Source organism: Amblyomma americanum, chromosome 3, assembly GCF_052857255.1.
Source record: "Amblyomma americanum isolate KBUSLIRL-KWMA chromosome 3, ASM5285725v1, whole genome shotgun sequence".
NCBI classification, from domain to species: domain Eukaryota; kingdom Metazoa; phylum Arthropoda; class Arachnida; order Ixodida; family Ixodidae; genus Amblyomma; species Amblyomma americanum.
In genome coordinates this window covers 51,636,508-51,661,174 of record NC_135499.1, presented here as the reverse complement: position 1 = coordinate 51,661,174, position 24,667 = coordinate 51,636,508, and the positions used below count along the sequence as shown (strand labels likewise).

Below are 24,667 nucleotides of genomic sequence, written 5' to 3'. Positions count from 1 at the left end.
GACGTTTGGCCGAGTTAGCTAGGTTTAACGGTACTCATCGCTTTCCAGATGCGGCGTGAGGTCAGCGCCACAGAGGGTTCGAAGACTTGCCGGCTGGGCGCCGAGGAGGCTCCAGATGGGGACGATGAGATTAGGTGAGTTTATTGCGGACTACTCACAATATATACGATTACGAGGATGGTTATCGAGACGAGCTGAAAACGTTCTCCCGGGAAGGCGCTGCCATTATGTCATTATGTCCCAAGCCGCAATCTACCAGGCTTGCTGTCTCTCTACCAGCTTCACGCCACCGCGGGGCTCATGCCTTGTTACACATGATATTAACACGGCCCTAATGGAGCGCATATCGCTTAATTCTACGCCAGGTAATAAAGCGGCACAACTTCTTCAGTCTCTCATGTGACTGGCCAACCCCTAGATAAGGAAGTATCACAGAATAGCCTTTCTGCGCATGCGGGAAATAGCCACCCTATAAGCTTCGCTACGAGTATATTCCAATGAAATGTGGCGCACAAGAATTCAGTCATCATGAAGCAAATATGAATTCCGTGCGACTGAATTAACCATGCTGCATACATTAGCATTAGCTATACAACTTGCACAGAAACCTGCTAGTAAGAAAAATTTAATCCTGTCTGGATTTGCAAGTGAGTACCACCGCCTCACCGCGTTTTTGATTTGACGCTGTTTTTGCCCATTCCCTCTGCAACGTACATAAATAAAAAGATGAATAAACAATTCTTGCACTCCATCTGCAGCCCTGGCATCGGAGCAGGTCCTCGCTTTACGTTAACCTCTAAGTAGAGAGTTTGAGAATCTGTACGGAGTGCAAGTGTCACTTGGACTTTGCAAAGGTAGCCGTCGCGTCAAAGAGACACCTTCAAAGGGCCGATTTTTTCTCTGAGCCAATAAACGCAGGAAAACTAAGAGTGCGCAGCACCGCAGCCCCGCACCGCAGCTTCCGCTTCGTGTACGAACCAGCGATGGGAGGCTGTAGTCGTTGATGTGCTCGTGAGTCCATGAACTGGTGGGCTCCACCCTGCAGCCATTGGCCGGTAGCACGGGAGTGTGCGAGACGGCGATGAACAAATCCACGTTGCTGCGGAAGCGACAAGTGGTACCAAAGAATTCTGATCTCAGTGAAGTATTATTCAAGCTACTAAGTGTGCCAATGAATTTCGGCTTTCGTCTGCTTTCTTCAATAGAATATGTTGGGCGAGTTGGTTTTTAACTACCATATGTACAGCACATTTGACGCAATAGAGAAGAATGCACAAAACATAGCGCTGTTGTTGTCTTATCTGTACCGTCAAATGCGGTGTACATATGGAAATAAACATCCTAAAACTTTCTTACTAATTATTTTCACCTATAAAGTGATAAGATCACTACACTACTAATTTTCCGTTGATGAATACGACAAAAAAACATTTTCCTATGCTTTCCTTGGCTTCCTTAGAATCAGGTATTATGAAGTTATAAAAACTGAGAACAGAGATTCTGCCGCCGTAGTCGTAACTTATAGATGCCGTTTTAACAAGGTATTAATCTCTTTGCATATTACGCTTGCTGAAAGCCGTCACGAATTCCTGGGAACTTCTGGACATGTACTCAGATAAAATTAGTGCTGTTTAATGGCTGCAAAGTTTTTGTAGCGATAGCTACATTATGGTAGCATTTCGAGCCTTCAGCATAGCGGTGCCACCACCCTGTGGCTACACTGCCACCCTGTGGCTGCGCTGCCACATTGTCACGTGGTTTGTCACGTGATGCGGAGCAGCTACCGGCGGCGCGTCGCCGTGGCTGATCACATGGTTCGTCATCTGGTTGGTCACGTGAACAGCCACGTGGTGCGGTGCATCTGCTGCTGCCGGCGGCGCGGCGCGCCTGCGAAACCGAACTGCCGTAGTTGTGCGCCTGCGCCGTGTCAAGTGGGACGAAGATGAAGATGGAACGCCCAGCGAAACGGAGCGGCGAAAGACTGACTTTGCAATTCAACTGAGAAAATTCCACTCGTCCAGCTGTAGCTATCGCGTCACTCCAGGTTTAACAAGACCTAAACCACCGCCAATTTTTCTTTTAGATTTATTAATTATTTATGTGGTACACTGCTAGTGAGTTCCGTAACACGATCCATTGAACGACTGTGCAGCTCCAAAGGAGATCAACGTCCTTGGTGATCCACTGCTTAAGTTTTACGGCAAGTACAGCTAGGCAGAGAAATTTTAATTAGGAGAGAGACAGAGTGGCGCAAAACACGACATTTGGGTACTTGGTGCCACCTAAAGTTTGAAGATGCGATCACAAAATAGTTTCAAGCTGCTCCACATGCCCTCTACAACTCCGCTGAAGGTTCGCGAGATTGGTCTTTTCAAAATTTAGAAAAAATTTACGAAGTGAACCTAGGCAATGAGGAAGTGCTCGTAAAGCAGCGAATTTAGGCACGGCGCACTTTTTCGGTGCTGTGCAGCTCGGCCATCGCAGCGTCGTAGACTATAAAAGCGAGGACGCAGCAAAATGCACGACACGGCAGAGGAGCTTACTGGCGACGTATTTGAAGATCAACGAATAAACAAACCCATCTCGTGAAGCAAAATTGGGGGCCAAACTTAAGCTCCGTCTTAAGAATATGACGTGATAGCGTTAATGAGTTGATGCCCATATATGCCGCATTGGTGATTCTCAAATTTACATTCATATGTACCTCGGATTCCCTACACCACTCCTTGAGCAAATATGTAGCGCTTAAAGGGTGCGGCGTTATCCTTGGATGGCAGGTGCTGCCACCGGTGGGTCTTGTGTGACCCATATTGCTCTCCTGAGCAACCTCTCGCGATCAACAATTAATTTAACTACCGCCTGTCAGGGTGGCCACATTGCTCACAGTCCGGTGGTCAGGTTGTAGTGATTCCACAAGGTCATGTAACTTAGGTACCCAGCTAGGTGTCTTCTCCGGGGATGGCAGCCTAGGCCACACTACACAGCACTGTCGTTCACAATGCCGACGACCAACCCGACGACGTCGAGTTTTCTGCACAGCCAGAGCCTTAAAGCTATCGCGTTAAAATAAGAAGGGACGGAGCAAACAACTGGAAAACAGCGGCCAAAATGCCAAAGCAGTATTGAATGCAGAATTACGGGGCTTAGGATACAGTATCATAGAACCACCGAACTTACTATACTGAAGGTCTCTTTTATATAATTTTATATATCTTTCTAGTTTTACCTCTTGGCCTGTGGTTTTCAGCTACTTGATTTTTGGCATCTTGGTATTTTACGAAGAGGGTTCAATTATTCTAAGCCTGTTAAAATATTTAGTTGCGAGAAAGCCTACGTACCCTGTTAACGTTCTTCTTGCGTTGTCGTCTTTGGCGCCACTTCTATGATAAATATAATCCTTGGCGGCCGCTTTTCTATCTCACTATAGTCGACTAGATTATTTATTACAACTGGCTACAGGTTTTAAGCAAAGTTTTATAATGGTTTGGCTTTGCATTTTACACAGGCAGTTATTAATGCGTTTGCATTACAAGGGTCTGCGCAAAAGGAAATGACAACCTCCGCCTGACAGTAGCGAGTGGCAGTTGGCCAACTTACCACAGTGGGCAGGCGACAATCTGCCCGCCGGGCTTCCAACGAACTTGGTGTACTAACTATACGACTCAGTATACTACATTGAAAGAACTTTAGTTTGCCACCTCGGATATAACCTTCATTCCTGTGTTAACCTCGGACATAAAAAAATTTAGTTTGCCTTCTTGTATTTATTTATTTATTTATTTATTACATACTGTTGTTTTCACTTCAGGCCGTAACAGGATCGGGTTCAAATACATTTTAAAAAGTGCAAAACAAAATTAAAAACAAAGAAACAGGAGAGAGCGAACTTTTTCACTTTTACAAAATGGTACATGTAGATCACACATGATGACAGAGTTGTAAATCATTTTTAAAATGGTTTGTTAGCTTCGATACAAATGATTCAGGGCACATCTGTTTCACAATTTCAGGACCCAACATATTCCACTCACGAATCACATGTGGGAAAAATGAAAATTTGAATGCATAACTACGGTATCTGTATTCTGGCAGATGTTTTTCATGTTTTGTTCTTGTGACACGCGTGTTAGGCCGAGAATCATCTTTTAGTATGACCTTTAAATGAAGCGACTGTGCATGCACTGGAAGACACCATCACAATAAAAAATAATGTGCACCTAAATGCACTTAAATAAAGTTGAGTTATCGTTTGTCTCATTATTTATTGGACAGATCTTGTGCAGTACTATCTTGTTAATTTGAGCTCGCCTAATTTGTGCTTCCGGTTCATTAGAACTAACGCTTTCAATAACGAATATTAATGTGCTAACTTCGAACATACGAAATCCAAGTATGCCACTTTGGATAAAACGATCTTTTGTGTGTTAACCTCAGATAGAACGAGCTTCTGTTCGACTCAGATATAATGAACCTTCGTGTGTTAACTTCGGATATAACCATCACGAATATAACAAAATTTCATGTCTGGACCTGTGATTTAACAATTTTTGTATCTACCTCGGATTTAACTACTTAAGTGTACCAACTCGGAGATAATGAACTTTAGTGCGCCAACCTTGGATATAATGAACGCTTGGCTTAAAACGCTTTCGAACGGTCCACCAGGGATTCCCTAACTTTTTTCTTCAAAATGAGGCCGCCGCAACCGATATTCGATGCCGCAGTGCGTAAGTAAATATCAAACGCTTTGATTTTATTGCTTGCCTAGAACCTTGACCCTTCTTTCATTGCTATGTAGGATGCTCCTAACATAAAGAAGGAAAACTGATTTCCGAATGACGCGAACAAGACGCGAAGAACGCTCTGAACAGCATCAAGAGGCGCACGTACCATCCAGGGCCTAGGGTCCCTAAAATCACCCGCCTCAGAACCGTAAAAAATGTGACGGTACATGTCCAATATTTGTGGAAAAATGTTTTCGAAAATTTGAACACTGCTAGATACTGATACAGATATACTGAAGGTAATGAACCATTCTACCGATATGCTGCGAAATATTTCTTTTACAGTGTTTTCATCGCTCCCATCGAGCAGTTAAGGCTGCCTTGGAAAACCAATGGGGAACGCTTTCGACGGTGTAAAAAACGTGAATAGGAAAAAAACTCAACCCTCCCGACGGTTGTTCGCGGATGTATTGATTTTATAGTGAAAGCTACAATATAAAAAAAATCGCGCTCATGAACTTTTCGTGTTGAAAATTGCTTTTGCTCAAATTATTGGGCATGTGACAGCATTTGCTCCCTGTCGTTGCTGTCGTTGACGGCGGGGTTGTGGCGCGGCTGTAATTAGGCACGAATAGGAAATATAAAGGAATAGTATTGACAAGTAACCGTTCTGTTACACCGGCCCTGAGATATTAGTTCAGAAAAGTTGTTCACAATAGCTAACAATAATTGACTTTTTTACCTGAGGCTATGTGATGAAAATTTCCAAAAATTTTGTTTACTGGTTCGGTTCTCGCTGCATGCCAGCTAAATTAAAAGCTAAGCAGAGCTGGAAGCTATTAAATTTTGACTAATAAAAACTGTGTTTTGTTAATTGTGGGGTTTAACGTCAAGAAACTACACATGGAATATGAGGGCTGCCGTGATGGAGTGCTCAAAATTTATTTCGTTCGCCTGAGGTTCTTTAACGCACCTTTAAGACTCACAGCCCACGGGCGTTTGTGCATTTCGCCGCCTTCAAAATGAGGCCGCCGCAACCGGGATTCGATGCCGCGACCTTGGATCAGCAGCCAAACACAAAGGTAACTGAACAACAGCAGCGGGTAGAAGGTTGTGTGCGTTTTCTTAAATGATAGCTGAAGTGACGTATAAAATATCGGAGAAATCGGAGTCATATACCAGGAAACACCCTGCGAACAAGCGGAGACAAAACGTGCGAGGACGCAAAAGAAGACAGAGCGCGAATCTGCTCAATCCGCTTTCAGACACTGAAGAAGACATTGCCTAAGTAGTCGTAACTTAACGTGGAGTTGCCTTACTCCAGGTCAATATATGCCAGACTTTGCTCATTAAGGCTTACTAAACATGTTTGAGAAAGAAACCTAGAATGACAGCACACTACGCGCCACCAGAAGCTCCTTCCGGGATTGTTCAGAATTTGACCAGCAGTGTTCAAAATATTAGTATTATTGGCATTTAAAACACACAAAAAGTAGTTGTTAATGTGTTCGCAGTATAAGCCGTGTCGCCTACGTCATGCATCACAAACCTGTGCCCTGTGCTTCCTCCATGTTTAAGATTGTTCGTGAAGTACTTTTTACATTTCACAACAGATAATACCTTGTTACATGGTCACTCGTGTCTAGTAACGCTGAATATTTACGAAGGCTTTTAGCAAACAGTATTACTCTCGTGAAGATCATCGCACATGGTAAGTTTTAAACATGATTTATCCTCTTGCCACTGAGCGCACCGGACAGACTGCTTTACCTGCGCCTTCGCCTGTTATCTCTGCGCAGCGCTTTATCTGAGTTTATTGTTTATGTCCTCCTCTCTTTAGCAACGTATTTCATGTTTCAAACGAACCAACGCAAAGGCTCTATTTTACCTAGGCTTACTTGCGATTTCCCTTGTGAATCCCGCCGGTGGCCTTCCTCTCATTGTGCATTTGCTTTCTTTTCATCGCATGATGTCATGCCTCTTCCCACGGCCTAAAGTTTCCTCCTTGCTAAACGCTCTACACCAGCGCGTTCCTGACCTGGCGATGTCCGTCGGGAAAGGCAGTGCGGCCCCCTTGGCGTTCTTGATGGCCCTGAGCATGACGCCCATGAAGGAGAGGCCGGAGGAGGGCACGGCCGCCTTCTGGGAGCTGCGCAGGAGCTGCGAGGAGGGTGAGGTGACGTCACTTCCCATTCGCACTGAAAGCAGAAGTGGCGCCAGAGCTTCACAATCCGGAGCTGACACAAGGGTACCATGGTAAGGAATGACGCTGGAACATTTACACGTCCTTTGGTCTAGGCTTCGTCAAAAGTAAACCTCTGAATCACTTTGTTGCCTGTCATTCGGAAGGCACATTTTAACGCGACAGCGTAAAGGAGCTCGTGTCGCAGAAAAGCCGGTGTCGACGTTGTTGGCCATTGGCGTTCTAACACGAGAATCTCCAAATAAACATTGTCGATATGCGGGCAAACGAACCCCTGATTTTCATATTGCGAAGAGCATGGGCAGAACACGCTACGAAGGCTCGTTGGTTCGACTTGATTAAAAAGTAGACCTAGTGAATGCTTTGTGGTCTTTGACTTCGTGACGTGTGTTTGGGTGCTAATGCGCACATGAGTATATGTGAGTATGCGAATTTTGAAACGAGACCCGATAACAATCGCGTTCTACTCGATCATCATTATCATCAGCCGAACTATGCCCACTGCAGGAAAAAGGCCTCTCAAATGTCGCTGCAGTTAACCTCGTCCTTTGCAAACTGCGCCCACCGTATGCTCGCAAACTTCTTAATCTCATCCGCCCACCTAACCTTGTGCCGGCCCCCGCTTCGTTTGCATTCTCGTGAAATCCACTCCGTTACCCTCAAGGACCAGCGGTTATCTTGCCTTCGCATACATGCCCTGCCCAAGCCCATTTCTTTCTCTTCATTTCGACTACGACGTCTACGTTTGCATTCTCGTGGAATTCACTCCGTTACCCTCAAGGACCAGCGGTTATCTTGCCTTCGCACTACATGCCCTGCCCAAGCCCATTTATTCCTCTTGATTTCGACTAGGATGTCATTAACCCGCGTTTGTTCCCTCACAAACTGTGCCCGCTCCTGGTATCTTAACGTTACACATATCGTTTTTATTTCCATGGCTCGCTGCGCTGTCCTTAACTTAAGCTGAACCCTTTTCGTTAGCCTCAACGTTTCTGTCCCGTAGGTGAGGACCGGTAAGATACAGCTGTTGTACACTTTTCTCTTCAGGGGTATTGCAAAACTGCCATTCATGATCTGAGAGAACCTGTCATATGCGCCCCACCCCATTCTTATCCTTCTTGATATTTACCTCTCATGATCCCGATCAGCTGACACTACCTGCCCCAAGTAGACGTATTCCTTTATCACTTCCAGCACATTGCTGCCAATTATGAACTGTTGTTCCCTTGCTAGAGTGTTGAACATTGCTTTGGTTTTCTGCATGTTCATTTTTAGAACCACCGTTTTTCTCTGCCTGTCTAACACTTTGATCATGATTTGCAGTTCACCTCCTGAGTGGCTCAGAAAGTCAATGTCATCAGCGAATCCCAGAATATTTAGGTATTCACCATTAATTTCTAACCACAGTTGTTCCCAATTGAGGCCTCAGAACACGTGCTGCAAACAGGCGGTGAATAGCACCCGCAAGATTGTGTCTCCTTGCCGGACGCGCTCCCTTATTGGAATTTTATTGCTCACTTTATCGATGACTATGGTAGCTGTGCAGTTGCTATAGACGTCTTCAAGTATTATTTTCACATAAGGCTTTTCTACACTCTGGTTCCGCGATGCCTGCACGACTGCTGAGGTTTCCACTGAGTCAAATGCTTTCTCGTAATCAATAAAGGCTATATATAGGAATTGGTTATATTCTCTATGAAGCCTTGATAAAGGCTGCTACTCGATAAAGATTTTTAGTTGACTGCCATGACGGACGGACGCGTGGACGGGTGGACGGTTGGACGGTTGGACGGATGGATGGATGGATGGATGGATGGATGGATGGATGGATGGATGGATGGATGGATGGATGGATGGATGGATGGATGGATGGATGGATGGATGGATCGATGGATGGATGGATGGACGGACGGACGGACGGACGGACGGACGGACAGACGGACGGACGGACGGACGGACGGATGGATGGATGGATGGATGGATGGATGGATGGATGGATGGATGGATGGATGGCCATCATGTCCATTAAGGTAATGCCTTCTGGCCAAGGGCCTTTATAATTGAGGCCTTTCGGTCAAATGCCTTCAGGTCGAAGGTCTTTTTGTTTAAAACCTTCAGTGTAAAGGGCTTTAGGCCAAAGGATGCCTTCGCATTCAAAGCGCGTATGAACCCTAAGTTGCCGCCGCAACTGGTTCTACTGGACGATATTCCGAGCTTAGCCAAGCTAAACGGCCTGCTATTTTTCTCTGTATATTTGGGGCTGAACCTTTTAAATCGGGCGGTGATTCAATCCATCTAGCCATGACTTGTGAAATTTTACTCTTGTCTTGATTTTAGCCACCAAACAGATAGCCTTCGCTTGGTTGCTTCAATCCGCTTAAAATCTACTTTTCGTTCGCTGTCCTTAAACCCCAGTGCCTTGGATAAATCAGCACCGCAGCTTTCCGCTGTATGGTGAAGCCCTTTACACAAAAGTATCAAGTGTTCAGCCGCTTCTCCCTCCTCTCAGCACGCAACGCACAACGTGTCATCTCGTGGTACCTGACAATAAATATCTTAGTACGCAAAAGTTCCGTCCTGGCCTCAAACAACAAAGAGCTTCCCCTAAAAATTATCAGATATTTTCTTCGGAAATTTTCGGAAAAGTCTGTATGTTCCCAGTGCCGATTTTGTCACCCTCCATGATTTTCTACAGAGCTCTCTCTGTTTCTTTAGCATTCATCTTAAACTATAATCGCAGATTTGCCTCCTACTGTTGTCCAGATATCTGCTTCTCAATTTTCAACTTCGCTTTCTTCATTTCGTCTCAACAATCCTTAAGTTCAGGTATCTGAAAACTTTCCTATCCCACTACTTTTCCCCAATTTTTCTCAATCGCTCCTCAAATACTATCTTACTGCTAGCTTCTCTGCTCTCGAACGACGCCCATCCCATATCACCCTGTACCCCCTGATTTGGTGCGTTGCCATGTGCTCCCAAAGCTAGCCTCCCCACGCTGCGTTCATTGAATTTCTAACCTTGCTTGAACATGTGGTCTTATGCATAGGACCGCATTGCCGAAAGTCAGAGTAGGAACTATCACCCCTTTCCAGATCCTTGTTACCACTTCATATTTATTGTAATTCCACAGTGCCCTATTTTTCGGGAGAGCTGCATCCCTACTAGCTTTAGTCATTACATATTTTTGACGCGCTGTCAGATACTCAGCACCGTTATTTATCCCCCCCCCCCTAACATACTTGTACTCATCCACTACTTCTAGCGTAAACTCCTGTACTCTAAGCTCGCCGCCCTCATCATTAACTATAATGACTCGATTTTTTCTTACTAAACTTGAAACCTAATCTATCTACCTCTGTACCATAAATGTCTATCAACTTCTAAAAATCTTCCTTGTTGTCAGCCACTAGTACCATATCATCCGCATACATTATTCCCGGTAATGACTATTTAATGCATTCTCCTTGCTTGAAAAAAGAAAGGTTGAAGCCTGTTCGGCTCCTCTCTAGTTTGGTCTCTAACCCTTCCAGGTAAAACATGAACAACAAAGGAGACAAAGGACATCTTTGCCTAAGCCCCCCTGTGCCTCTATAGGCCCTGTTACTTTTTCCCCATTTTATAAGCACTCTGTTATCTCAATATATATCTTTTAAAAGAATAATTACAACATCTACCACATCCAATGTGCCCCAGCATGTCCCACAAATCCTCTTGAATAACGTTGTCGTAGGCTCCCCAAATATCCAGAAATACTAACCATAGGGGCCTTTGTTTCTTTTCGGCAATCTCTATACACTGCCCCAATGTAAACAGATTTTCCTCCAACCTCCTTTGTGTCCGGAACCCATTTTGTAGCTCCCCTTGCGTCCCCTCGTTATGCACCCAAGACTGCAGACTGTCATTAATATTATGTATCGCCACCCTGTAAACCACAGACGTCACCCTTACGGGACGGTCGTTGTTTATGTCAACGTTGTCCCCTTTTCCCTTATATATCATGTTCATTCTGCTCAATCGCCATACATCGTGGGCTTTGTCATCCGCTATCATTTTTTGTTCACTACCTCAATTAATGTTTGCTTGGATTTTGGTCCTAGCTTCTTTATTAACATAATCGGAATACCATCTGGTCCTGTCGACGAGTTACTAGAAACCTTCTTCTCTACCCTTTCCCACTCCCTTTGACCAAGCGAAACGATTGCGGAACCGGTCTATCCTCCTTGGATAAATTATGCGCAAACTTTTCTTTCTTTTTGTAATTTTTCTCTCATCCTTGTGCCTATGTTCCATTGCTTACACCTTCTAGCCGAATATCCTTATATGTAATGATAAAGCTTTTCTCTAGCGTATTCATATTACTCATGGAGTTTAGAATTTTCCAAAATTTTAAGCTTCTTTTCTGTAGTTTTTGTTTACTTTTAACATCCATTGGGCACCGTTTCTTCCAATTTTCTTATTGATGAAATACGATGCTTCCTTTCTACACTTTATGAAGGTATTTCGTTCTCTGTCTACTTCACCTTTTTGTGCCCTCTTTCTTTAAATATCTGTGATCCCTGGATGCTTTCTGCGGTTTCTCTATGGCCTTCTTGACCTCCTCATTCCACTAACTCTTGGGTTTGCGTCTTCTTCTACCTTTTGGCTTGACTCGCACCTTACCTAGCTCTAGCTCATGTGATTCAGTTAACTTGGTATAAGTCCATTTTGTTTCATTATTCTAAGAATTAATTTCTCAATTTTTTTGGCTGCGGGTTTCAATTGATTTTCTGACTAAAGGTTCCCCTCTGATTATTCATGTAGCTTCAGAACTACATTCGCTTCTCATCTGAAGTTGATACGTTTGTGATCACTACCTTTAATTCTGGAGCCATGTTCATCTATGCTCATTACCCCCATCTTATTATACATCCTATATGACATAAGTGCATAATCTATCGCCGAGTGCACACTCCCTGCCTCCCATGTTATGAGCCCTTCACACTTTTCGGTACTGTTGCATACAACCAAATCATGCCTGTCACACATATCCAGCAGCATGCCTCCTGTCAAATTTGTATACCCCGCCAGGTCTTATTAGTGTGCATTCATGTCGCCTAATATAATTATCTCGCTGTGTACTCCTAACTCAACAATGTCGCTTGCGATAAATTTTAGCATTTTTCTGTTTTCCTCTGTGGCATCAGCTCCTGTCCACAGGTATGCTAAGCCAAGGAGTGTTTGCTTCTCGCCACTTTTCCTTTTAGCCATAAATGTTTTTTGCATTACAGATTAACCCTTTGAAAATTCATACTTTTATGTAGGAATGCCCCAATTCCACCCACTCTTTCTGCTGCGCTCTGTTCTATTGCAATATTCACATGCGTAGTCTGGGTTACAGGATGGTTGCTCCATGCCTCTAAGATCTGTTTCCACTAAACCATATACCACTAATTCCTCCTGCCTTAACTGCTCTTTTATTTCTTCCCATATAAGCCTATTCCTGCCAGTTTGCATGCTACTGTAACCTATGAAATCTAAGGTTCGACGAAATCTCGTCTGGTCGGGTGAATACATTGGCGAAAATCCATCTTGACAACACCTTTTGGCCTGCGCTTCGTTATTTTCGCCTACTGTAACCTATATCTGAATTAACTTGCTCATGGCGCTTGTGTCTATTTCTTCTCCTTTGGTTCAATCGTTCTTTGACCTTGGTTCCTCCTTGTCTACACCGGTTACCTCAGAGCTCTGGGTCCCCAAAAAAACAGTTGTTGGCGAACTATTCTACTCCCCACCCTCTCGCCAGTGGCACCACCGTAGTGAATGCCATCCTGTGCAAAAAAAAGGGGGGGGGGGCTGGCCTCGTACACGTGCCTGCTAACTTCCATTACCCCGTATTCTAGTCGTCGACTCATTAACCTAATTACACGGTTGGCCTCAACGACCCTCCTTTCCGTTCCGCTAGACTGCCTCTGGACCTCTGGGATTGTGCACATGGTCACACCGTTAGCCATTTACTGGCGCCGTCATGCGGTGCGACAGCACCCACTAGTCTTGCTTGTCTTCCCCGGCTCGTGCGTTGGTTCGCTGAGTGTGTCTGTTTGGTTGGTCCTGGTGTGCCCTTCTGCCCTTTCTGCCTGCGTGCGGAGACATTTTGGTGCAGGTTCTGGGTAATTTCCCAATACACAAAAAGCTCCCGGGAGCCTCCGACGACGCCCAGCTACAGCCCGTGGACACGACATCTGTACACAAGGAAATCCGCTGCTTACAAGGCTTAGGTCCTGAGTTGCGACCCCTGACGGCACCACCCCGCGCAATGACGTCCACTGCAGCAAGCCAGACCACCCAGAATGCCGTCAGTTCCCCACCGCTGCTTCTTCATGCGCCTCGCACTCCCGCGTCGTTTCATGGCGGTAAGTTCGAAGACGTGGAAGACTGGTTGGCCAGCTACGACCGAGTCGCTACGTTTAACCTGTGGGACGAGGACGGGAAGCTACGCAATGTCCATTTTGCCCTGGAAGACTCCGCCAAGACGTGGTTTGAAAACCACGAGTCCGCTATCCCCACCTGGCGAGACTTCCGGCGACAGTTGCTCGACACCTTCAGCAGCGATGAACGGAAGGAGCGAGCTGAAGTTGCCCTGCAGTCCCGAGCACAGCGGCCAAATGAGAGCGTCGCCATGTTTGTAGAAGACATGACGCGGCTTTCAACCACGCAGATCCTACAATGTCTGAAACGAAGAAAGTACGTCATCTTATGCGTGGAGTCAAAGAGCAGCTTTTCATAGGACTTGTGCGCGACCCTCCTAGCACAGTGGTTGTCTTTCCTCGGGAAGCGACAAGCATGGAGCACGCCTTGCAGCAGAGGGTCGCACATTACGGCCGTCCGGCGAATATAACTGCTATGGATGCAAACATGCCGCTTAGCGGTGCCGATTGAGGCCCCCTCCGCGTGAGGTTCTCATGAAAATTGTGTGCGATGAGCTACAAAATCTTCGCCCTGTCGAGCAACACCTGGGTGTCGGAGCCATCTCGGATGTCATTCGTGACGAAGTCGGTTGAGCGGCGCAGCCAATGGCTTGTACCCAGCCGCCGCCTGAGCCGTATATCATGATATACAGGAAAGCGTTGCGCAGCTCTGCGTCAGCACCACCGGCGTTTTACTGCACTGCTCCTTCTTCACCGCATGAACGCTTTTCGACTTCGCCTGCCTTATCCGACGCACGACCACCCCTGAGAAAAGCGCGCATCAAGCAACCGGCCCTTGTGCTTGTACTGCGGTCAAGCCGGTCACATACCTATTAAACAGCGTGCGCTAACAGGACGTACACAGGAAACTTGGAGAAAGAGGAAAGAAACGCAACTTCCCACTTTAATGACAGGAAAGGATGCCAGGCGCTCTTTTATATCTGCTGGGGTGAGGGTGTGCGAAATGAATGACAGAGGCAAACAACTTCAAACAACGGCAAACAAAAAACAAAAAAAAAACACGTGGCGTAACAAAGCTCACCATGCAGACCGAAAAGCTGAATGTAACAACAGGTGACTAAAGAGTGATAACGGTTGATATGAAGTGCAAAAACATGAGCAGATAACGGTTGATATGAAGTGCAAAAACATGAGCAGAGAAAACGTAAGGAACAACACGAGGCATATGTAAAAGAAGAAACTTAAAAAGGCACATAAAGCGGCGTGTAAAAGGGCATAAAAAAACAGTAAAAACGGAACAACATAGGGGAATGCAGAGTATGAGAATACTGCTAAAAAAACATAAGAAAAGAACCTAGACGAAACCACCTAAAAAGGATAGTTCCTTTCTAGAAAGAAGAATAGAAGGCGTGCTAACGCACTTGTCTTTTCTTTGGTCAATGTAAAAGGCCTCAATGACTTCTCTTTCAGTCTTGTCCGGTGCCTTGGCTAGGAACCTTGTTTCGTGGAACTTGGGACGGCAATCTTTACATTGGCTGCAGTGTATAGGAAGGCTACCTCCCGTCTTGCTATTCAAGGTCACATTGTGCTTTCGGGCGCGCTCATTAAAACATTTTCCTGTTTGTCCCACGTAAACTCTGCCGCACGTCAAAGGGATCTCATACACCACATTGGCAGTACAATCTGTGAACTTTTTTTGATGTTTGATGAGACAGGAATTCTTAACTCGCTTACTGGAAACCATAGGGCAATGTTTTGCCAGCTTGCTGGGAGCTGAAAAAACTTGCTCCACCCCGTGTCTGGAAGCAACTTTTTTCAAATTGTGCGCAAAACCATGTAGGTAGGGTATGACCTGCAAAGGTTTCTTTTGAAACTCGTTTGTCACCTGGATTCTTCAGTTTTTGAAGAAGGCCTTCAGACACGCTGGTAATGAAGTGCGCTGGATAGCCTGCTGACAGAATTCTTCCAATCTGGCACTGGAAACTTTCACCTATCTTATGCGGGCAAGATTTGTCTAGGGCTGATTTTAAGGAGAGGGACAATATGCCACGCTTAATTACCTTGGAATGGGAACTATCATAAGCCAAAAGTGACTTTTTTGATCGTGGTTGATACATCCAACATGCGTGCTTGTAGGCGAAGGAAAGTTGCAGATCAAGAAGCTGAAGACAATTGCTGTGTGCTCTTTCAGCGTAAATGCTGTTAGCGCACGCTGTTTAATAGAGATGTACCAATTAGCCCGTCAGAAAGTTCTACTACGTCGCATACCGCGCCACAGCCCGTATCGTCGGATGGGCCTGCGAGAGTTTTCACTAGACGCACCCCGCCCACACTATGGTGAAAGACCTCGTGACATCAAGCAGTACCTGACGGCCAGCGTCCGCGCTGCGTCTTCGCCACAGCGCCCGTCCAGGTCGCCGTCGCCTCGTCTGTCCTCGTCCCCACGTCGCCAGCCGTTCATCTGGCAGTCCTCTAGTCCATGCCGGGAAAACTGAACACGGCGGCCTCTGGGGGTAGGGCCGCCATTGCTCCGCAATTCGAACAAGATCTTCCGCTCGCCGAGTTGACTCGTCAGCCCGATCTTCCACCCCCTGCTCTGACCACCTTCCGACGCCCAGAACATCCTCTGTTCGACGCCCCCGTTTCGACGAACACCTCAACCCTCCACCCCGGAACCTTCCACGACGCGCGTTTCAGAATGAGGTTGTTTCCACCGAAATACCGGTCCTCGCTCACATCCACCATGTGACAGCCCTCGTCGATTCCGGCGCAGATTTCTCAGTTATGAGTCGTGCTCTTGCTACCCTCTTGCGAAAAGTGCTGACACCCTGGCACGGAACATAAATTCAGACCGCTGGCGGTCACGTGGTGATGCCGCTCGGCGTCTGCACCGCTAGGATAGAGATTCGCGGTATCATCTTCACTGCTTGCTTCGCTGTGCTGGCTGAGTCCTCCAAGGACATGATCCTCGGACTCGATTTTCTTCGCGAAAATGGGGCTGTCATCGACTTCCACGAACTCATGGTGACATTCTCCGCCCCATGCACCGTAGCACACGACAGTGCGCCAAGCAGACCTGTTTTTCGCGTGCCCAACGACCACATCACTTTACCCCCACATGCCAGCTTGTTTATTACGGTGAACTGCGACAACCTACGCACGTGCGCGTCCAACGGCATCGCAGAAGCAAACCTGTCTTTACTGCTGAGCCAATTAGTCTGCATCGCACGGGGCGTCGTTGCCCTTCAGAACCAGCGGACTCAGCTTCTAGTTACGAACTTTAGCGCCAAATACCGACACTTGGCGAAAAATAGAGCCATCACCTATTTCGATGAAATTAGGGAGCCTGCCACCCACTGCGCGTTATCAACACCCCGGGACACCCCTCCAGGAGGATCTAGTCGAACAGTTAAGGCTGACATGAACCCTGCTTTGAACAATAATCAGCATCGCCGCTTGCAAACCACCCTTGACTCTTTTCATGGCTGGTTTACGACCAGCTCTAAGGTCAGGCACACGTTCATAACGAAACATCGCATCATAGTGGATGACAGTGATCGGCCTATCCATCAAACACCCCTACGAGTGTCAGCTAAAGAACGTGAGGCGATACGGCTGCAGGTGGACGAAATGCTCCGGGATGATGTCATACAACCGTCTACAAGCCCATGGGCTTCGCCCGTTGTGCTTGTACTAGTCGCCAAGAAGGACGGAACACTCAGATTTTGCGTCGACTATCGAAGACAACAAAATTACCAAAAAGGACATTTACCCGTTACCTCGAATTGATGGCTCTTTCGACCCTTTGCGTCATGCCCGCTACTTTTCTTCTCTTGACCTCCGCAGTGGGTACTGGCAGATTGAGGTAGATGAACGGGACCGCGAGAAGACAGCGTTCGTTACTCCTGACGGGCTGTGCGAGTTCAAGGTGCTCCCCTTTGGCTTGTGTTCCGCTCCTGCCACCTTTCAAAGAATAATGGACACTGTCCTCGTTGGCCTCAAATTGCAGTCCTGCCTCGTCTACCTTCATGTCATTCTTTCTGCCACTTACGACGAGCATCTCAAGCGCTTGAGTGCAGTACTGAAGGCCATACGATAGGCCTGCCTCTCGCCCAAACAAGAAAAATGACACTTTGCGTTTCAGCGGCTGAAGTTTCTGGGCCATGTCTTGAGCGCTGAAGTTGTTAGGCCTGGCCCCGATAAGACGTCTGCCGTCTGTGCATTTCAGACCCCACTGATAAGCGTGCTGTGCGCCGTTTTTTGGGTCTGTGCACCTATTACCGACGTTTTGTGCGAGACTTCTCCCAAGTAGCCGAGCCTCTAACTCGCTTGACAAAAAACTAGCAACCTTTCATCTTGGCCCAAGAACAGCAGAAGGCCTTCGACGATCTCAGGAACCACCTCCAAACCACGCCCATTCTTGGCCACTTTGACGAGGAGGCGGACACCGAACTATACACCGATGCCAGCAACGTTGGTCTGGGTGCCGCCCTCGTTCAGTGGCAAGATGGTGCTGAGCGCGTGATTGCTTATGCAAGCTGCACTCTGTCGCGATCTGAAGCGAATTATTCTAACCCATACTTGTATGGTCGCCCATTTCGAGTCGTGAGTGATCGCCACTCGCTTTGTTGGCTCACGAACCTTAAACATCCATCGGGGAAGCTAGCGCTTTGCCTCCGCTTGCAAGAATTCGATGTTACCATCGTACAAGTCTGGCGACAAACACAGCGACGCAGACTGCCTGTCCCGTGCTCCTCTCTCGTACACCATTGCTGACACGGGAGACGATCCCGCTTTTCTTGGCGCTTTAACCACGTCCGTCCTTGCTCAACAACAGCGAGATGACCCCGAGCTACGACCCCTCATAGAGTACCTCGAAGCCGCACCTCGTCGCCGCCCCGCTTCTTTACAGGCGGGTTATCGTCGTTCTGCTTGCGGGCTGGCATCCTCTACGGGAAAAACTACGGTCTCACGGACACTCCGTACCTGCTCGTGGTTCCAACGGTGCTTCGAGACGAAGTTCTGCACGCATGCCACGACGACCTTTCTTCCGGCCACCTCGGCTTTTCTCGCACGTTGGCGCGGATACGGCAGAAGCATTACTGGTCCCGGCTTGCTACAGTTGTCCAGCACTACGTTAAGTCTTGCCGCGAGTGCCAACGTTGGAAGACACCACCTGTGAAGATGGCTGGCCTATTGAAGCCCATTGATCCGCCTCGAATCCCTTTCCACCAGGTCGGCATGGACATGCTGGGACCATTTCCGACATCATCATTGGGCAACAGGCACATTATAGTTGCCACCGACTACCTCACACGGTATTGTGAGACGAAAGCCCTTCCCTGCACCACCGCTGCGGAAATTGCGAACTTTTTCACCTTTAACGTTGTCCTCCGTCACAGTGCCCCTGCGGTCGTTTTAATTGATCGACGCACGGCTTTTACATCAGCCCTTACTAAGGCAGTTATGCGTCTCAGTGGCACCAGTCACCGTCGAACCACTGCCTACCATCCTCAAACAAATGGATCGACTGAGCGGCTCAATAAGACCATTGCCGACATGTTTTCCATGTACGTCGACACCGAACATAAGAACTGGGACCAGATCTTGCCTTACGTCACGTTCGCATATAACACTGCTTTTAAAGAGACGACGCGCTTCACGCCGTTCCGTTTGGCGCACGGTCGCGAGGCCACGACTATTCTGGACGCAATGTAACTGCCAGATGCTGCACATCCCTTCATCGCTGGCACTGAAGAGTTCGTTCAGCACGCAGACGCCGCCCGCCAAGCAGCTACACAGCGAACAGTACCCAGAAGGAACGCGATGCTCAACGTTACAACCATCATCATCAGGCGGTGCTTTACCACCCTAGCGATCAAGTTTGGGTTCGGACCCCAATCCGCCTGCAGGGTAGTTCCGAGAGACTTCTGCGCGGCTTCTTCGGTCCCTGCGAGGTAGTACTCAAACTTAGTGACATTAACTACGAAGTGCTCCCGCAAGAGTCTGTTTGCTCCTCCAGGCGGCAGGCGGCATCCGAAATCGTCCACGTTGCCAGGATAGAGATCTACCACTCCTACTAGGACTTATTCTGCCACGTCCGGCGCCACAGACTTTATTCGAGATTTCCGTGATTCCGCGCCATCGGGGCAATTGCCTTTCCAAGAGGAGGGGCAGCGCCACACTGTTAGCCATTTACTGGCGCCGCCATGCGCTGCGACAGAACCCGCTGGTGTTCCTTGTCTTCCCCGGCTCGTGAATTCGTTCGCCGGGTGTGTCTGCTTGGCTAGTCGTGGTGTGCTCTTCTGCACTTTCTACCGGCTTTCGGTGACAATATGGTCACATGCACACTCCCAGAGGCCTCTCTAAGCCTACGCGTCCCCACTTCTGTTTCTCGAGGTTATGGCTCCTCCCCTTCAGCCCATTGTTGAGACCAGCATGGATAACGACAAGGTGTTCGCTATCCATGTTGTCCCCTACCACCTCCTGGACTTTGGCCATTGCAGCTACCATGCCCTTCCCTGACTGGGCCTCCAGCTAAACCCGCCTGTTCGCCTTCACTGTCGTCAAAATGTCTTCCTCAACCCTCGCTACGTTCGAGTCACCGACTACCAGAACCCTTCTGCGCTCTAACATTTCGCTTCTTGACCGCGATTTTTGCCCTCCGGACAGCGCTAGTTGTCTCTCCCGCCGCCGTAGGCAACTTTCGCGCTTCACTCTGCCCGTTTTTACATATCTGTCTTCCCACTCAAAGCCTGCTGCGCTACAGCGCTGTAGGATCGACGAGCCTCCTTTAGGTTTACTCCGCTGTCCTCGTTCACCACCTGACACTGCTCCGAACCGGGGTGACCTGCCGGCCGCGACTTGAGCGATTCTGCCTGCTCTTCTAGCTGCGCCAGCTTTTCCCACTCTTCTTTCAGCTCGCCCACATTCACTCCAACAGGTCGGCCTTAGCTGCCTCCCTCTTAAGCGACTCGGCGACCTGAGTTTCTAGCTTAATCTGTTCCTCTCGCTCCACCTTCACGTCCTCTTTGAATTTCTTAATACTAGCTGCCCATTCCCCTTTAGACGTCACAACTGCCCCCTCAAAACACTTACATAACATCCACGCGAAGCTAGCCCCCTCTGCCTCGGCTAAGCTGCCGAACTCGGTCTCGTCTATATAACACCAACGCTCGCACTTCTGGCACTGCACTAACCCCCTGTCGACCTTGACTTTCCTAGCTTGCCGGCCCATCGTCCGGCCGACTACATAACATAAAAACCCGCCAAAATTCCTACACAAAGACCTACGGCACACGCACCTCCGCTAGCCTGCCTACCCCTACCATGGTTTAAAACTACACCCCCACAGCATGTACAAAAGCTAATACCAAAAAGCAGTTAGCTTCGAACGAAGACGCTGGAGCTCCGAAAAGTGTCCTACTCCGACGGCGTCACGAGCCAATTTGCGGAAAAGCGAGCGCCACCAGTGGGAAAGGGCGTACGAATTAGAAAATGGCTTTCTCTGGAAGGTTCCGTCAAATGCCCTAGCGTTCGCTTCGTTGATGAAGGGAAAAGGTCCGCGCTTTCGGAAGCTGAAGTGCTATCTTGATGCGCCGAAGAATACGCGTCTCATTGTGTCCTTAAGCACTATAGCAAGTGATATGCAAAATGACAAGGAAATTGGCCCGTGTTGAGGTCCGCTCGTCAACTAAGATGCTGAGAAAGAACAACCAAGCTGAGAAAGCAGATGGTGGATGGATGGATGGATGGATGGATGGATGGATGGATGGATGGATGGATGGATGGATGGATGGATGGATGGATGGATGGATGGATGGATGGATGGATGGATGGACGGACGGATGGATGGATGGATGGATGGATGGATGGATGGATGGATGGATGGATGGATGGATGGATGGATGGATGGATGGATGGATGGATGGATGGATGGATGAATGGAAGGTAGGAGCATTCCCTCTGAAACGGGTAGTGGTAGTTGCCACCATGCTCAGTTTTTTTCCATTATTTTTGTTTTACTCTGCTGTAAGTTGTTAATAAAATTCGCCATTTTTTTTAGAATACGTCTTCCTGCACTTTAAAACATATGTCACCTCCCTGCTTTTGATCCACCAATCCTTCAATCGCTTTTTGACAATTTCCACCGCAGATTTATTTACATGAGTATTGTTATCTCTAAACCCTAAGGCCTCAGGAAGAGTGACTGTGCCTGCATCGACATCGGGATGGATACCATCACATTTTAGAATAAGGTGTTCTATTGCTTCTACAGATTTACGACACACAGCACATGTGTCATCTTCTTCGTTAAATTTCTTTTTGTAGCTGCGTGTTCTAAGACGCCCTGACCTAGCTTCAAAGAGGAGGGCACTGCCTCTTGAGTTATCATAAAACGTTTCCTTCTTGATCTGCCTTTTCCAGCATCGATATAGTTCTACACTATGCATCTTTTTTATTGAATCTATGCAATTTTTACCTTCTACGTTTTTAACCTGTCGTTTAATGATCTTTCTTTCTCCTTCCTCGTCTCTGGCAAACTTACTGGCCAGCTTTCTAGTTCGTTTCCGCCGCTGTGTGTCAACGCTCTTTCTGTACAGGTATTTAAATACCTTAGCTGCCCACCTGTTATCGTCCAATGTCCTCAGGCGTTCTTCGTATAGTACTTTACTCTGAGCTTCCCGTGCTTCAAACGTTGCCCAGCCCATATCCCCCTGTACTGCCTCGTTTTTGGTTTTCCCGTGGGCACCTAGTGCTAATCTTCCAACAGTTCTCTGATTTACTTCTAATCGCGACTGAACTTCAGCCCTTAAGCATAGAACCGCATTCCCGAAAGTAAGCCCCGGCACCATTATTCCTTTCCAAATACCTCTGAGAACTTCATAGCTGTTGTACCCCCACAATGCCCTATGTTTCATTATCCCGGCATCTCTTCGCCCTTTTGCTATGAGAGACTGTTCGTGTTTTACCGTGTATATATGCCCTTTGTTTACCCACACCCCGAGATATCTGTATTCGGCCACTCGGGGTACTTCAAGGCGTTGAATTCTAAGCTCCTGATCAATTGTACCGTTGAAAACCATCACGCCTGATTCAGGTGCGCTAAAACTGAAACCTAGACTGTCTCCTTCGTCTCCACAGCAATTCACCAAAGTTTGCAAATTTTCCTGGCTATCTGCTAAGAGTACAATATCGTCCGCATACATCAAACCCGGTAGTCGTTGCTCAACAACCTTTCCGCCTAATGTGTACGACAGATCATAACCTAGATTGCTTCCTTATAGCCTTCTTTCCATACTTATCATATAAAGCATGAGCAGCAGCGGTGATAGAGGACAACCTTGCCTTAATCCTTTGTGTACCTGGACAGTTGTACTCTTAATTCCTTCCCATGTTATTTAAACGTCCTTTTCTCGATACATTTCCTGTAGAAAATTAACTACCTAATGACCGACACCTTCACCTTTTAATATGTTCCACAGGAGTTCCCTGTTCACGTTGTCGTAAGCACTGCTTATGTCAAGGGAAGCTAAATACAGAGGTCTGTTTTCCGCCTTTGCTATTTTTATGCACTGGGTAAGCACGGACAGGCATTCATCTAAGCGCCTACCACTTCTGAACCCGTTCTGCTGTTCTCCGAGTATTCTATTACTTTCTACCCATGGCTGCATTTTTATTTTCACCGCCTGCATTGCCAGCCTGTATGTAACTGATGTTATCGTATTCGGTCGGAAGGATTTTATGTTCGTCTTATTTCCTTTCCCTTTATAAACCAGATTCATTTTACTCTGTTTCCAGCTGATCGGAATTTGCTGCTTTGTTATGACGGCCTCCAATACTTTTATCAGCCTTTCCTTGCCTCTTGGGCCAAGTTCATTAATTAGCTTGATTGGAATTTCGTCGATCCCTGCGGACGTACATCCTGGCATATTTGCTTCCGCCTTTTTTCAGTTAAGATTCGTCAGTTCCAGGCTGTTTTCTGTAGTGCTGTCCTGTGTTGCTCCCTCATTTGGGGTGATTACTCTGTCGTCGTTCTTCAATGACTCAGCTATAACTGATGAAATGTAGTTCACAGCGTCATCTCCCACTAAGCATTTTCCCTCGGTATCGTGAACCTGTTCCTGCTTTCTGTGATTCGCTTTGCCCAGCCAGCTTATATGGTTCCAGAATTTTCTTGGCCCCCCTTTAGTTGCATCCCGAACTTCAGCCAGCCAGCGCTCAGAGGGCTGTTTTATTTTAGCCTGGGCAAGGACCTGCACTTGCTGTTTCGTTTGTCGATAAGATACCCATTTTCGGCCTATTTCCTCTTCAGATAACTTCGCCCTCTTTGCTTCTCTGTGTTCCCGTGATGCCAACCGTGGTTGTTCGATGGCCTCCCTAATTTCCTTATTCCACCAACTTCGTGGCTTTCTCTTTCCTCTCCAGCGGCTTACTCCTTTTACTTGTTTTATTTTCTACGAATGAGTAGTTCTAACTTTTTATAATCCCTCTTTTCCTTGGGATGTGTCTCTATTGCTTACTCTATGCAGGCCGCTATTTGCGCTATTTGTTCGTCTTTTTTTTTTTGCGTACTCTTTTTGACTCTCCTTCATTTCTCTTTTGAGCAGGGCTACAAACTTTAGACTAATACGCTTATGATCACTACCGAGGCTATACTTCCCCCCTTCGTCTATTTCCATTATTGCGAGCTTGCTATACATCCCCTGCGAGATTAAGCAGTAGTCAATGGTCGTTTGCCTGTTACGGGATTCCCACGTGATTTGTCCCTCACACTTAGTTTCTCTATTTACAATAACTTGGTTGTAGATAGCTAGGTTGTATTGATGGATGGATGAATGGATGGATGTATACGGCTGAATCGAGCGGTGGCTCAAGCCACCTAGCCATGTCTTGTGAAATTTTACTCCTGTCTTGCTTTTATCCACCAATCGTATAACCTTCGCTTGGTTACTTCTAACCGCTTAAAATCTACTTTCACTATCATTAAACCCCAATGCCCTGGGTAAATCAGCCCCGCTGCTTTCCACTGTAGGGTGAAGCCTTTTACAGAAAAGTATCAAGCGTTCAGCCGTTTCCTCCTCCTCTCCGCACGCAATGCACGTGTCTATCTCGTTGTACTTGACTCTATACGTCTACAAGTCCGCAAAACTCCAGTCCTGGCCTCAAATAACAAATAACAAGTAACAATGAGCTGTGGCAATGCAGCGCCATCTATGATGAAGAGATGAAAGTAAATGCAAATAGTTTGGGCGTAGCTGCGATAGGTGGTGCTATAACTGTGTTCGGTTTAAAGCATTTTAAAACCCACCAATGAAGCAAACGTAACGCAAATC

General features: G+C 47.2%; 1 protein-coding gene across 4 annotated transcripts in view; it reads right to left on the bottom strand.

Moving 5' to 3' along the window:
* LOC144124587 (uncharacterized) overlaps positions 1 to 24,667 on the bottom strand; it is a 101,496-nt gene that overhangs the window by 23,598 nt on the left and 53,231 nt on the right. For all 4 annotated transcript variants that reach the window (XM_077657367.1, XM_077657363.1, XM_077657364.1 and 1 more), the window contains 2 exons: positions 6,763 to 6,884; positions 979 to 1,099 (listed from right to left, as the gene is read on the bottom strand). In XM_077657367.1, the coding sequence (XP_077513493.1) occupies positions 979 to 1,099; positions 6,763 to 6,884 (243 nt within the window). The remainder of the gene's footprint in view (positions 1 to 978; positions 1,100 to 6,762; positions 6,885 to 24,667) is intronic.